The sequence below is a fragment of the Microcebus murinus genome, chromosome 16 (assembly GCF_040939455.1).
Source record: "Microcebus murinus isolate Inina chromosome 16, M.murinus_Inina_mat1.0, whole genome shotgun sequence".
In the NCBI taxonomy this organism is placed as follows: domain Eukaryota; kingdom Metazoa; phylum Chordata; class Mammalia; order Primates; family Cheirogaleidae; genus Microcebus; species Microcebus murinus.
Genome location: NC_134119.1, coordinates 66,317,649 through 66,332,004, shown reverse-complemented (window position 1 = coordinate 66,332,004; position 14,356 = coordinate 66,317,649). Strand labels below are relative to the sequence as shown.

At 52.4% G+C, this 14,356-nt stretch overlaps 1 protein-coding gene across 2 annotated transcripts; it reads right to left on the bottom strand.

The window, feature by feature from the left end:
- Positions 1 to 1,425: 1,425 nt before the first annotated feature.
- CRX (cone-rod homeobox) lies at positions 1,426 to 13,415 on the bottom strand. Of its 2 annotated transcripts, none has more exons than XM_012761579.2 (4): positions 13,342 to 13,415; positions 5,274 to 5,408; positions 4,143 to 4,294; positions 1,426 to 2,576 (listed from the first exon to the last, which is right to left on the bottom strand). In XM_012761579.2, the coding sequence occupies exons 2-4, from the start codon at positions 5,371 to 5,373 to the stop codon at positions 1,929 to 1,931; spliced, it is 900 nt and encodes a 299-aa protein (XP_012617033.2). In that variant the 5' UTR covers positions 5,374 to 5,408; positions 13,342 to 13,415; the 3' UTR covers positions 1,426 to 1,928. The 2 variants fall into 2 exon arrangements, with proteins under 2 accessions (XP_012617033.2, XP_075849495.1); XM_075993380.1 differs by lacking the exon at positions 13,342 to 13,415 and adding an exon at positions 10,229 to 10,363.
- Positions 13,416 to 14,356: the final 941 nt, after the last annotated feature.

The window sequence follows — 14,356 nt, the reverse complement described above, 5'->3', positions numbered from 1 at the left end:
CTCATCCCTGTCCCCCCCGGCCCCCTGTGACTTCTGTCTGGGTCTCCCAGCCTCCACCCTGCCATGGGTTGTCGTCCCCTATTTATGCTTTTGTGTCCCACCTCCGGGCCTCTCTCTTCACACCGCGCCTTTCTCCTGACTTTGGGGTGCTGGTGCCAGCTTGGACCAGCTCATGAACGCAGAGATGCCACATCTCTTCCCAGCTCCAAGTTCAGTGACCTCAAGTCGGTAGCTTGAAATCAGCCATGGTGGGAGCATTTACACCACGGAAATTGGCCAACTCCAAACCAGGGCTTTTCCACTTCCGTGCAGAGCCGGTTGTTAAACCTCTACCCGGCGCACCCCTGCCTTCCTGCCCTGCTTTCTTTCACAACCTGCCTTCAGACATCCCCAGTGAAAGGCTTTTTTAAAGATCCCGCCTCCCTTTTTTAAGATCCTGCCTCCCCTTCCAAAAGCGAAAAGAGAACTCAGACTGAGGAAGCAGGGGCCAAGCACCAAGCTTCTCAGAGTGTCAGAATACCCGAACCCTTCTTGGACTCCTCACAGAGATTGTGTCGCTGTGTATGAAATTGTATTTCAGGAAATAATGGTGCCACCCCAGGAAAACTTCCTCAAGCCAAGCTCTAGTTTCCAATCCCACAATCAAAACTGAAAACAAAACAAAAAACCTAAAAGAGAGAACACACGTTGAAAATGCGGAGCCACCTCCAAATCCGTGTCTCTCTCCCTCGTTTGTTGTTTATTTACAGGTGGGAAGCTTGTCCCCCTGCCTCCTCTCTTTCAAATAGCCTCAACTACAGGGGGTGCACCCCACGTAATCACCCCAAATCCACCAATGTTTGGGTGAAATTCACCTTTTTTTTTCAGCTCTTAAGTCTGAGGGATTCTGTGACAAAATTCACCTTTCGACAATCCTAAGGCAGGGTGCAGTGGCTCACACCTGTAATCCTAGCACTCTGGGAGGCCAAAGCAGGAGGATCACTTGAGGCCAGAAGTTCAAGGCCAGCCTGAGCAACATAGGGACACCCCAGCTCTACAAAAAATAGAAAAATCAGCTGGGCACGGTGTGGCACATGCCTGTAGTCCTAGCTACTCAGGAGGCTGAGGCAGGAGGATGGCTCGAGCCCAGGAGTTCAAGGCTGCAGTGAGCTATGATGGTGCCACTGCACTCCAGCCTGGGTGACAGAGCAAGACCCTATCTCTATTAAAAAAAAATAATAATAATAAGAAAATCCTAAAACAAAATAAAAAAGAATAGGGATAGAACAGGCAACTTGCCTTTCATTCTTTTACCAAATATGTTCATTTCCAGTGTGCTAATGAGTGAAGGAATGATAAAATGTCTTTAAAAAGAAACCAAGAAGAAAATATATATGTATATACATACATATATGTATCAAAAACCTAACACATAAGCCTGATATTTGTGAAGACTGTAACATTTTTTAATGAATTTTTTAATGTAACTGTATAATTAGCCTAAGGTTTCCTGATGGGGCTTCTTAAAGTCTGTCTTTGGGATTTCTAGAAAGATCCCTAATCCTATGCTAAAAAAAGAAGACCCAAATGGAAAGTTCGGGAACTAAGCCGCCCACCTGTGTGTTCAAGGGCATGGTGATTCTGACCTAAGCATCACTTCAAATCAACTGCCAGTGTGGTTTAATTTCTCCGTAGGGGAAGTTCTCAGCACCGGTTTCTGGAGTAGGAGCTAACGAGACAGTGCTGGGGTTGAGAGTCACTGAGACCTGCTGTCTGTCCCTAAGGAGGGAAGGGTGGACGGTGCCAAGCAGGCTGCACCTGGAGAGGCCAAGGAGGCCACACCCTTGGAAGAGTCGTTAGTTCCAGCTGTTTTCGCAGGGATTCCTCCGGATTTAGATAAGAGAGGGTCCTGAGGCCAGACGGAGAGGTGCAGAGACATGCAGAATCTTCTACAAGATCTGAAACTTCCAGGCACTCTGATCCTTGTAGTCCAGAGGATCCATGGGGTTGTAGGTGAATTTCCAGGTGCCCGAGGGGTCCTTGAATTCCAAGCTGTCCACAGGGCTGTAGGGGCCATAGCTCTGGCCTGACAGGGACGTGGGGGACTGGGCCAAGGAGGGTCCCACGGAGGGGCCGGAGAGGGGGCTGAGGGCCGGGCCCCCCAGCTGGGGCACCATGGGAGACAGGTAGGGATCCAGGCCACTGAAATAGGAGCTCGGAGACCCGTAGGCGGAGGGGGAAGAGCAGAAAGCAGAGGCTGGGGCGTAGGTCATGGCATAGGGGGCAGAGGTCAGAGAAGGCCCCGAGGCCACCAGCCCAGCCCGCTGGGCCTCGGGCAAAGGGGACTCTGAGGCCGGACTCCAAATGGACACCGTGGCCACTGCCGTGGTGGGGGAGCCCGAGGGGCCGGGCAGAGGGGGGCTGTAGGAATCTGAGATGCCCAGAGGGTCTGGACACACATCCGTGGAGGGGCGTGGCGACGAGCCCGCCTTCCTCTTGGCAGGACGGGCCTTGGCCTGGCCCCCCGGGGGCTGCTGCTGCTGTTTCTGCTGCTGCCGCTGCTGTCTGCACTTAGCCCTGCGGTTCTTGAACCAAACCTGGGGGGTAAGAGGAGAGATTGGGGTGGGTCAGTGAGGAAGAGGCCCAGGAGAGCCCTCGGGGTTCCCAGGAATCAAGATGCTTCTTGGTAGCAGGTGCTGAAGTCGCAACTCCCAACTTTGCATTCAACTGCGGGGCATCTATTCATCCACACACCCATCCATCCATCCATCCATCCACCTACCCATCCACCCACCCATCCATCCACCCACCCACCCATCCATCCATCCACCCATCCATCCACCCACCCATCCACCCACCCACCCATCCATCTATCCATCCACCTACCCATCCACCCACCCATCCATCCACCCATCCACCCATCCATCCATCCATCCACCCATCCATCCACCCACCCATCCACCCACCCACCCATCCATCTATCCATCCACCTACCCATCCACCCACCCATCCATCCACCCACCCACCCATCCATCCATCCACCCATCCATCCACCCACCCATCCATTCACCCACTCACCCATCCATCCATCCATCCATCCACCCATCCATCCATCCATCTATCCATCCATCCACCCATCCATCCATCCATCCACCCACCCACCCATCCATCCATCCACCCATCCATCCACCCACCCACCCATCCATCCATCCACCCATCCATCCACCCATCTATCCACCCACCCATCCATTCACCCACTCACCCATCCATCCATCCATCCACCCATCCATCCACCCACCCACCCATCCATCCATCCACCCATCCATCCACCCATCCACCCATCCATCCACCCACCCATCCATTCACCCACTTACCCATCCATCCACCCACCCACCCATCCATCCATCCACCCATCCATCCATCCATCCATCCATCCATCCATCCATCCACCCATCCACCCATCCATCCATCCATCCACTCACCCAAATCACCCACCCAGCCAACCAGCCACCCATCCATTCATCCATCTATCCATCCATCCATCCACCCATCCACCCACCCATCCATCCATGCGATCAATGGACAAGCATGCATTAACCATCTTCCCCACTCTGGGCACCCATTAGTGGCTCTGACATTCCAGTTGGGAGAAGCAGATGATAAATAGTCAATCAACAGGCAAATCATATAGTATTTTAGATGGTAATAAAATACCACTGAGGAAGCCATTGAGCAGGACAAGGGAGGAGGGCAGGAGAGTTGGGAAAGTGCAGAAAGGTGGTCATTTTAAATGCCACGGTCAGCGTGGGTCTCACTGATTGACAAGGTGGCTTGATTGGTTGATGAGCAAAGACCCCGACAAGGCGATGGGCCGGCCACGCGGTCATCAGGACAAAGCGAGCGATCGGGGTAGGAGCGTGCTGGGCGGGCGAGTTGGTGGCTGCAGTGCGTGGGAGGGGGCGGGGGGGGGGAGGTCGGCGGGACGGTGCAGGGAGAGATTACTCTTTACAGCCCTGGCTGCTCCCTTCGCTCTGGGTCCCGGGGGTGGGGGTAGGGTGGGGGTGGGGTGGGGGTGGGGTGGGGTGGGGGTGGGGTGGGGGGTCCCCGGAAGGTCACAGGGAGGGTCGGGCGTGCCGGGAGGGGCCCGGGGACCAACAGCCCACCTGGACCCTGGACTCGGGCAGGTTGATCTTCAGCGCCACCTCCTCGCGGGCGTACACGTCGGGGTACTGCGTCTTGGCGAACAGCGCCTCCAGCTCCTCCAGCTGGCTGCGCGTGAACGTGGTCCGCTCCCGCCGCTGCTTCCGCGGGGCGCCTGCGCGGGCGGGCGGGGAGGCGGGCGTCAGGCCACCGGCGGCGGGGGCGGCATGCCCAGGCGCCCCGCCCGGTGTCCACTGGCCTGCACCGAGGGCGGGGTCGACACTGCCTGCTTGTCACTCTGGGACTCAGGCCTCGCCCCCGGGGCAGTGGCTGTGTAGCCCTGCAAGGTGTGTGAGTTGTGCTTTCCCCCTTTTAAACTTCCTTCCGCGCTGCCCAAGACACGCTCAGGAGAAGCGTGGCATGGCTGATCCAGCCATTTCCAGCCTGCCCGAGTGGCAAGTCCACGCGCACGGTTCCACTTCATGCAAAAATAAATGAATAAAATGGCCCGGCGCTCACCTGCGCTTGGAAATAAAGCTTTGCTTGCCGCCAGGAGAGGTGGCTCAGGCCTGTAATCCTACCACTCTGGGAGGCTGAGCCCCGGGAGGATTACCTGAGGTCAGGAGTTCGAGACCAGCCTGAGCAAGAGCGAGACCACATCTGTACTAAAAATACCGAAATTAGCCAGGTGTGGTGGCCGCAGGCCTGTAGTCCCAGCTACTGGGGAGGCTGAGGCAAAGAGGGTCACTTGAGGCCAGGAGTTCAAGGCTGCAGTGAGCTATGATGAAGCCACTGCACTCCAGCCTGGGTGACAGAGTGAGACTCTGTCAGAAAGAAAAGGGAGAAGAGAAGAGAAGTTTTGCCAACAGATGACAGTTTCTCTTGGAACCTCCTTTCTCTTGGTTCCGCTTCCAGATTGCTTCCTCCTTCCTCGCCCCAAAGGGAGCCACTGTCCTACATTTCTACATGTCCATGTTTTCCTACATCCCTAAGTGACATACAGTAGTGTTTTGCATTTGCAGGTGAACACATAGGGCTGGTGTGTGGCCTCCATGTCACCCCTGTAAGTGCCTTCTTCCTGAGGACAAGGGACCCCAGAGGTCCCCAAGAGAAGAGACGGGGGGGGGGTTGTCGAGGAGAAGGACCGTACTCACTGGGGTAGGGCACGGCCTGGTGCACCAAATCCACACTGGGGCCACTCAGGGCCAAGGCGTTGACGGAATAGTGGGGCCCCGGGTTCATATACGCCATCATGATCCTCGGAGACACTGGGGCCCAGGGCAGGGGGCCTGCAAGAGAAGATAGAGAGGGGGACACTCAAACACTCACCAGTGACTCAACTGTCTGGCGACAGGCAGGCGGAGCTTCAAACCCTGCCTCAGACTCCTCTTAGGTCTGTGGCCTGGGGCCATTTATCTCAACTCTCTGTGCCTCAGTTTCCCTCCCCATAACCTGGCCCTTTTCTTGCGGTTGTCGGAGCTTCGTTGCGACTCAGTATAAAGCAGAGAGCTGAAGCCACAAGGCATCTCGCAAATGAAAGCCTTTTTTCCTACTCTGGCCTTTAAAAAAAAAAATCTGATCCAGACACAGTCCCTTCTCCAAGACCTTTTCTCTCTGTGACCACGGGAAAAGATGTTCAGCCTCGCAAATAACCAGGGAGAACAGGCTGACCAACTGTCCCTGTTTGGCCGGAATGGGGAAGAGGCAGTTTCTTGGGATGTAGGATTCTCAGTGTTAAAACCAGAACAGTCCCAGACAAACCGGATGGTCACCCTAAAAGAGAGACATTAAAATGACAGTGAGCAATGATCTTCCACAGCCATTTTGGACCTATCAGGTTGACAAACATGAAAGAGACTGGTAACTCCCAGCTCCGGCCTCAGTGGGGACAAACAGGGACCCCTATGTCATGTCAGTACCAGTGCAGATTGGAACAAACCAGAAACAGTTATCAGAGCAAAATGCCATCTTCCTTTTGTCCCTGCTACTCACCTCCCACGTGTACCTCAGTTGCCTTGTTGGAAAATGAGAATGAAAGTAGCATTTATGTGTCAACAATATCTACACCATAAAAAGAAAAAAATAAATTAAAATAAAAAATTAAAATAAAAGAAAGTAGCATTTATGGCCGGGCGCGGTGGCTCACGCCTATAATCCTAGCACTGTGGGAGGCCAAGGTGGGAGGATCGCTCAAGGTCAGGAGTTCAAAACCAGCCTGAGCAAGAGCGAGACCCCGTCTCTACTAAAAATAGAAAGAAATTAATTGGCCAACTAAAAATATATAGAAAAAATAAGCCAGGCATGGCAGTGCATGCCTGTAGTCCCAGCTACTCGGGAGGCTTGAGCCCAGGAGTTTGAGGTTGCTGTGAGCTAGGCTGATGCCATGGCACTCACTCTAGCCTGGGCAACAAAGTGAGACTCTGTCTCAAAAAAAAAAAAAGAAGAAAGTAGTATTTCTATGTTTGGGTAGGTGTGACAGTTAAATGCATTCATGCTCTGCGGGGGCTTTGAATAGCACCCGACACATAATAAGTGCAATGCGACTGTTGGTGGTTATAGTTGTTATTTGCAAACAGATGTTTGCACAGACTTTACACTAAGATTGTTTTTGTTTTTTAGAGATGAGGTCTTGCTATGCTAACCAGGCTGGAGTGCAGTTACTATTCACAGCTGTGATCATAGTTCACTGCAACACCGAACTTCTGGGCTCAAGCGATCCTCCCACCTCAGCCACCCTAGTAGCTGGGACTACAGGTGTGTGCCACCTAGCCCATCTACACTAGGGCTTTTTTCTTGTAAAAGTGCAACCCGAATACAATAGGATTTTTAGATGCCAAAATGTAGACACAGCCAATATGTTCACCAAAGGGGATATATTAGCTAAACTATATTAAATAAATTATGAGGCCAGGCTTGGTGGCTCAGGCCTGTAATCCTAGCACTCTGGGAGGCTGAGGTAGGAGGATCGCTCGAGGTCGGGAGTTCGAGACCAGCTCGAGCAAGAATGAGACCCCATCTCTACTAAAAAATAGAAAGAAATTAGCTGGGCAACTAAAAATATATAGAAAGAAATTAGCCCGGCATGGTGGCACATGCCTGTAGTCCCAGCTACTTGGGAGGCTGAGGCAGAAGGATCGCTTGAGCCCAGGAGTTTGAGGTTGCTGTGAGCTAGGCTGATGCCACGGCACTCTAGCCCGGGCAACAGATTGAGACTCTATCTCAAAAAAAATAAATAAAAGTAAAAATAAATTATGGCATACCTATGTAGGGGAATACTATAAAGTCATTAAAAATTATAAAGCTGCTCTCTATGAACTGATTTTAAAAGATCTCTAGTATACAATTAAGAAACAACATCCTAGGCTTGGCAATAAGACAAATGGCTGACGACATGTCACTTCCAAGTCATTCTGGAACCTGGTCGAACAGACCCACCCACAGATTACTTTCTAGGGGACTGTACCAGAGTTTGATTTAAGACTCACTTATTGATTTTCGATTAGGGTCTAGACTCTGACAAGGTAAATGGTAACTTCTGGAAGTTTGGTTGCAAATGATTTCTCTCTAATAGAGAAGATAACCTCATAGGTTACAGTTTTATTGTCCGGTTTTGTATCTAACCGGGCAAACTTTTTTAAGAACACCTTTCCGAATAATCATATTAACCTCTGTCCATGGAATTCTTTGAAACAACTGCTTCCTTTATTAATGACTTAAATAAACCTTTGACCTGCACTTATTATATATGTGACTTAGAGTCAGATTTTTAAATTTTTTAAAATTACACTTTGATAAAATAATAATATATTTATCCAAATAATAAAAGTCTGGTTCTGAGCAGTGTGCATATATAATATGCTGTTATTGGTGATTTTTAATACAAGGCAGGGATTATGTATATAATTTATGCTCGTACAGGCATGGAAAATTCCCAGCAAGGAAACAAGCTACTAGTTACAATGGCTGCCGTCAGAAAGCTATGCTGTGTCCATACGTTGCTTTTACAGTTGGATTACTTTTTCACTGTGTGTGTGTTACTTTTTCAAAAACAGAAGCAACAATGAAATCTCCAAAAAGCAATCAAAACATGGAAACTTTTGGGGGGTTCCCCACTGAGGGGCGCTAGGATGGCCTCAGACAACCTCAGGCCCTGCAGCTTTTGCATAAGCCCTTTCCTGGGCCAGGAATGTCTCTGCTGAAGTCCAGAGTCCCTCTCACCAACTAACCCCTCCTCCTCCTCCCCAAGGTCCCCCGCTGAAACCTAATTTCCCAGGGAAGCCATCCTGCACCCTAAGCTGAATGGATTTCTCACACACTCCCAATAAATATTTGAAAAATAAGGAAATGAATAAAAACCAGGTGACTTTTATTTTTACCTCCCACCAGCTTCCTTCCTCCCACCAGCCTGTTTACTGCAAGTTGAGGTTCTCCTGCTCACTCGGTAAACGTTTCCTGAATGCCTACCCTGCTCCAGGGATGTCGCAGGAAATGAGACCCTGTTCTCATGGAACTGAACTGCTAGGATCCGCTCAGAGAAACTGACAAGGAACAAGGAAGTGGATTTTTTTTTTTTTTTAAATCAAGATGTTTTCAGAGGGTTTCAAGAACTCCTGGGGAAACAAAGCAGGGTAATACAGCAGTGAGGGAGTTTGGGGTGGCCGAGGCAGCTAATGAAGTTGAGTAAGATCTGAGGGTCCCCAGCAGAGGGGACTAGCAAGCGGCGAGTTGGAAGATGGGCTCACTTTGTCTCGAGGGAGGAGAAACAATGCGTCCCGTGTGACCACAGCAGAGTGATCAAGGAGGAACAGGCAAAGGTCATGTAGAACCTGATAGGAATATCGAGACTGATAAAACCAAAAACAGCAGCATTAAACCCAGAGAATCAAATCGCCTCCAAGGCAACCCCCAATAATCCTTACACCGTGATATTCACTATTCACATCCTTGTGCAGTCCCGGGCTCGAGGGTGTGACCAGCAGGACATTGCAGAAATGGCAGTGTGATTCCTAAGGCCAGCACTGGCTCCAAGGGAAGCCAGCTGCCATGTTGTGAGGAAGCTCAAGCAGTCCGGTGGAGAGGTCCACGTGGGAAGGGACTGAGGCCTCCTGCCAAACTCCACATGGGCTACACCGGACGCTGATTCTCCAGCCCCAGTCAAGCCATCAAGTGACTTCAGTCCTGGTCAACATCTGACTGCAACTTCATGAAATACCCTGAACCAGGCAGGGCGCGGTGGCTCATGCCTGTAATCCTAACACTCTGGGAGGCCGAGGCGTGCAGATTGCTCGAGGTCAGGAGTTCGAAACCAGCCTGAACAAGAGCAAGACCCCATCTCTACTATAAATAGAAATTAATTGCCCAACTAATATATATAGAAAAAATTAGCCGGGCCTGGTGGCACATGCCTGTAGTCCCAGCTACTCGGGAGGCTGAGGCAGGAGGATCGCTTGAGCCCAGGAGTTTGAGGTTGCTGTGAGCTAGGCTGACGCCACGGCACTTACTCTAGCCTGGGCAACAAAGCAAGACTCTGTCTCAAAAACAAAAACAAAAAAATACCCCAAACCAGAATTACCCAGTTAAGCCACTCGTGGATTCCTGTCCCTCAGTAACTATGTGAGATCGGAAGTGTTGACTGGTTTAAGCCACCAAGTTTGGGGGTCATTTGTTACACAGCACCAGCTAGCTAATCTATGCAGGATGTCGTTAAATCCTCAGCATGATCTTAGGAGGTAGAGACTGTATTATTATGACACTCACACTTTAAAGAGGAGAGCATCTTCAGATGCAGGTGCTGTGACTCACCCAGGGCCACACACAGGCTGTCACTGGGGACCCAGGATTACAACTCAGTAGTATTCCTGAACGTCCTATTCTCCCAGCCCCCTAACCTGGAGCTGTCCCTCTGTCCTCTTCCACTTCTCCAAAATGCAAAAATGCTTAATATGAACCTCCAGACAGTGGAAACAGGGAGACTTGTGAAGTTGTCCCACTAGGGACAATCTGCAGGGGCCGGAACAAAAGCACCCACTTTCACTGTCTTCACCGTCAAATCTGAGCCCGACTGCCCAGTGAAGCAGGTGACCTTCCAGGAAAGCCAAGAATTTCTCACGTTTAAGACGATCCCTTGGGCCGGGCGCGGTGGCTCACGCCTATAATCCTAGCAATCTGGGAGGCCGAAGTGGAAGGATCCTTTGAGCTCAGGAGTTCCAGACCAGCCTGAGCAAGATCGAGACCCCGTCTCTACTAAAAATAGAAAGAAATTGATTGGCCAACTAAAAATATATAGAAAAAATTATGGCCGGGCGCTGTGGCTCACGCCTGTAATCCTAGCTCTTGGGAGGCCGAGGCGGGCGGATTGCTCAAGGTCAGGAGTTCAAAACCAGCCTGAGCAAGAGCGAGACCCCGTCTCTACTATAAATAGAAAGAAATTAATTGGCCAACTGATATATATATAAAAAAAATTAGCCGGGCATGGTGGCGCATGCCTGTAGTCCCAGCTACTCGGGAGGCTGAGGCAGAAGGATCACTCGAGCCCAGGAGTTTGAGGTTGCTGTGAGCTAGGCTGACGCCACGGCACTCACTCTAGCCTGGACAACAAAGCGAGACTCTGTCTCAAAAAAAAAAAAAAAAAAAAAAAAAAAAAAAAAAAAAATATAGAAAAAATTAGCTGGGCATGGTGGCACATGTCTGTAGTCCCAGCTACTCGGGAGGCTGAGGAAGGAGGATCGCTTGAGCCCAGGAGATTGAAGTTGCTGTGAGCTAGGCTGACACCACGGCACTCACTCTAGCCTGGGCAACAAAGTGAGACTCTGTCTCAAAAAAAAAAATAAAAAAATAGAAAAAAGATGATCCCTTTCCATGGACAGGGAATCTGAGCCCCAGGGGGAGAAACGGGCCTGCCCAAGACCAAGCAGCTGGTAATGATCCTGACCTTGAGAACTGAGTATTTACCTACTCATCCAGCATCCGTCTATGTAAACAAGACGTCAGCAAAGAATAATAACAAAAATAATATTGAGGCCGGGCGTGGTGGCTCACGCCCGTAATCCTACAATTCTGGGAGGCCGAGGCAGGCAGATTGCTCAAGGTCAGGAGTTCAAAACCAGCCTGAGCAAGAGCGAGACCCCGTCTCTACTATAAATAGAAATAAATTCATTGGCCAACTAATATATATAGAAAAAATTAGCCAAGCATAGTGGTGCATGCCTGTAGTCCCAGCTACTCGGGAGGCTGAGGCAGAAGGATCACTCAAGCCCAGGAGTTTGAGGTTGCTGTGAGCTAGGCTGACGCCACGGCACTCACTCTAGCCTGGGCAACAGAGTGAGACTCTGTCTCAATAATAATAATAATATTGAACATCCATTGGAACCTCTGCCCAGGTTTGGCAACGAGACGAGACAGCTCATGATACAAGAAGCTCCAGTCACTCAGCAGACACTGGCAATGGCTTTATACACAAGATATGACAGGTCCCAATGACAAGAACAGTTTCTACCTTTCACTGGGAATGGACGACGAGCCTGACACCAACACCTGCCCGGTTGGATTTCACGGCAATGACGTTTCGTGACCTCAATGGGGCAGTGAGGGTCGCCAGGGTCCCTGTCCCGGGGGTCCACCTTGAGGCTGGTCTCAGAGCTCAGGTGTTCAGCATCACGGGGGCCGGGTTCCCACCTGAGCAGCGGCCCTCACAGGTGAGGGCTGAACACTCACAACCACCCGGTGTGAGGCAGGCATGTCGATTAGCCCATTCTACAGGTGGGGAAACTGAGCCCGGCAGGAAGGAAGGTGCCCACCTCACGTCAGGCAGCTGATGACAGTAAGGACCTCTGGGGGTTCCCCACTGCTCAGACACCGTGTGCACCCAGGACCTTGAGGACCAGAGCTTGGGGAACAATAACCCAGTGCAGACTGCCTATGAGTAGCTCCTAGTGTCAGCCCCACTGCACAGAGCAGGAAACTGAGGCTCAGAGAAGCTGAGTGTCCGCTTTTGTCACACACATCAGTGGCAGGGCCAGGACTGAGCCAGCACCTGTCCCCACAGCCTGTGCCCTCCTGAGCCCCAGGCTACACGGCCTCTTAGGACGCTCACCACAGCCCCACGGAGCCCAGAGGTCCATTTCTCAGATGAGGAAACTGAGGCTAGCAGAGGTTCTGTCAATCCTGAGGTCACACGGGTGGTGAGTGGCAGAACCAGGGGTGGAATCCAAATCTCTCTGGGCCCAGAGCCCCACCCTTCACCCCCAAATCTACCTGGGGTCCCTGGAAGTGGGATGAGCCCAAGCCCTCCCCTGACCCCACCATGGGCCAGGCCTGTGACACAGGTTTCTTGAGGCTCATCTGATAGGATTGTCATGACAACTTGTCATTGTCCTCATGTTACAGATGAGGAAACTGAGGCTCCAAAGCCACACAGCGAGAAAAGGGCGTGGTGTAAGCCCAGGGGCACGTGCCCACACATCAGCCCTTGGCAAGGCCACCCCCAACCCGCCTCTGCCAGGTTCAAGGCCCCCCCCCCGCCCCTCCAGCCTCCCTCTGCTGCCCCCGGGGCCACTCGTCCAGTGGGGACAGGGAGCTGGGTGCTGGGCCCAATACTCAGGTAGGACCTTGGGTGCAGCGAGACCCCCAGCGGTCGATTCACCGCCCTGTGACCCCCAGACCGTCGCACTCCCGGCCCCTCGGGCAGTCTCTGAAGTCTGCCCTCAGTCCCTCCCGCCGCAGCCCCACCCCGGGCCCCATTTCTGCCATCCGTCCCTCGGCTCAGCAAATGATAAGCGAATCCCAACCCCACGCCGGGCACTGGGCGAGGGAGACGGGCAAGTAGTGGGTAAACTCGCAAACGAGAGGGAAATTTCGGGCAGCGATGAGTTTTAAAGGAAATACAAGCAGGATAAAGAGTTGCTTTGAAACCAGGGTGAGAAGTCCCCACCCTGGACGCTGCTGGGGTCTGATGGCATCGCCTGGCCAACAAGCCACCCCGAATGCTCGGTACCCCGCCTGCCTGCCGTGGGCCAGTCCCTCACTTCCTCCTGGTGCCGGCACAGCCCGGTCCCACGTCCCCAGAGGCCAGGACGGGACCTCTGTCCCATGTGTGACTGTTCAACAAACATCACGCGCCAGCCACAGATAAAACACGGCCACGGATAGAATCCACCCGCCTTCTGCCGTCTGTCTGCCCCTTCCTGTCCCTTCCTCGGTGGCCCTGCTCCTGCAGACACTCACCTTCAGCAAGGAGGGACAGGTCTCCCCGGGTGGCCCAGGTCCTGGGCAGAGGCTCCAGACAGCAGAGGCTGGAGGAAACAGGCCCCCTCACAGGGGGAGATTTTAAGCCCGGGCTGGGAGTGATGTCATTTGCCATGGCCTGGATCTCGGAGGGTAATCCCGGCCAAGGTGGGGGACTCGACTGGGCACCAGGAGGTGACATTGGCCGGGAGGGGGAGGGGCACCCGTCTGCTTAATCCCCTCCCCTCCCCCATGACATCTTGGCAATTAGGGCCATGGGGAGAGGCCCCAGCTCCTGCCCGTGGCCATAATCCCCCCTACTCCTCAGGGAAGTGCTTCCTTAGGTCTGACTGGTGTCCCTCCAGCTTTGGCTATTTATTGTCCCAAGAGAGAAGCATCAAAGAGGAAGGAGAGAAAGGCTGGGTGTTCCTGAGAGATCATTTGGGAAACGAGGGGCTGGGGCTCTCCGGGGTCCCCCTTTCTCTCCCCGACAGTCTGTCTGCCAACCAGCTCATCATCCTGCCTCATCGTTCACTTTTTTCTTGCCTCGGTTTCCCTTTTTTCTCTTCCTTTGTTTTGAAATTCTCCACTTTCTCTTCCCACCTTCTCTCTCTCCCTCTCCCCACACCTTTGGTCTTTGCTTGGGGTCTCTCTGCCTCAGTTTCCCTTTTGGGGGGCCTCAGGCTCTGCCATTTCTGCCTATCTGCCTGTGAACTCCTCCATCACGCTCCGCCTGCTCCTCTCTGCCCCTGTCCTTATTGATTAGCCCGTATTACCATCTCGGTCTCTCTTATTCTCTCTGTCTCCCCCTCCCCCGCGTCTGTCTGTCCCTCCGTCTCTGTGCCTGTCCTCCCGTCCCTGAGGCTCGGCCCATCTTGGTCCCTCTGTCTTTCCTTATCCAGCCCAGCCTCTCGGGAAAGCTTCACTTTCTGTCCCTTCTTCCTCTCGGGGTCCCCCTTCTGTCCCCCTTTCTCCCTGTCTTGGTACTGCTCTGGCTCTGCACTTCTGGTTTTCT

What these genes read in the sequence shown, in the direction of transcription:
- CRX (XM_012761579.2), bottom strand. Translation starts at nt 5,373, where the DNA reads ATGATGGCGTATATGAACCCGGGGCCCCACTATTCCGTCAACGCCTTG. An exon ending in CCAGGCCGTGCCCTACCCCA is followed by an intron (nt 4,295 to 5,273) that starts GTGAGTACGGTC and finishes CCGCCCGCGCAG; the next exon opens with GCGCCCCGCGGAAGCAGCGG. An exon ending in TGCCCGAGTCCAGGGTCCAG is followed by an intron (nt 2,577 to 4,142) that starts GTGGGCTGTTGG and finishes CTTACCCCCCAG; the next exon opens with GTTTGGTTCAAGAACCGCAG.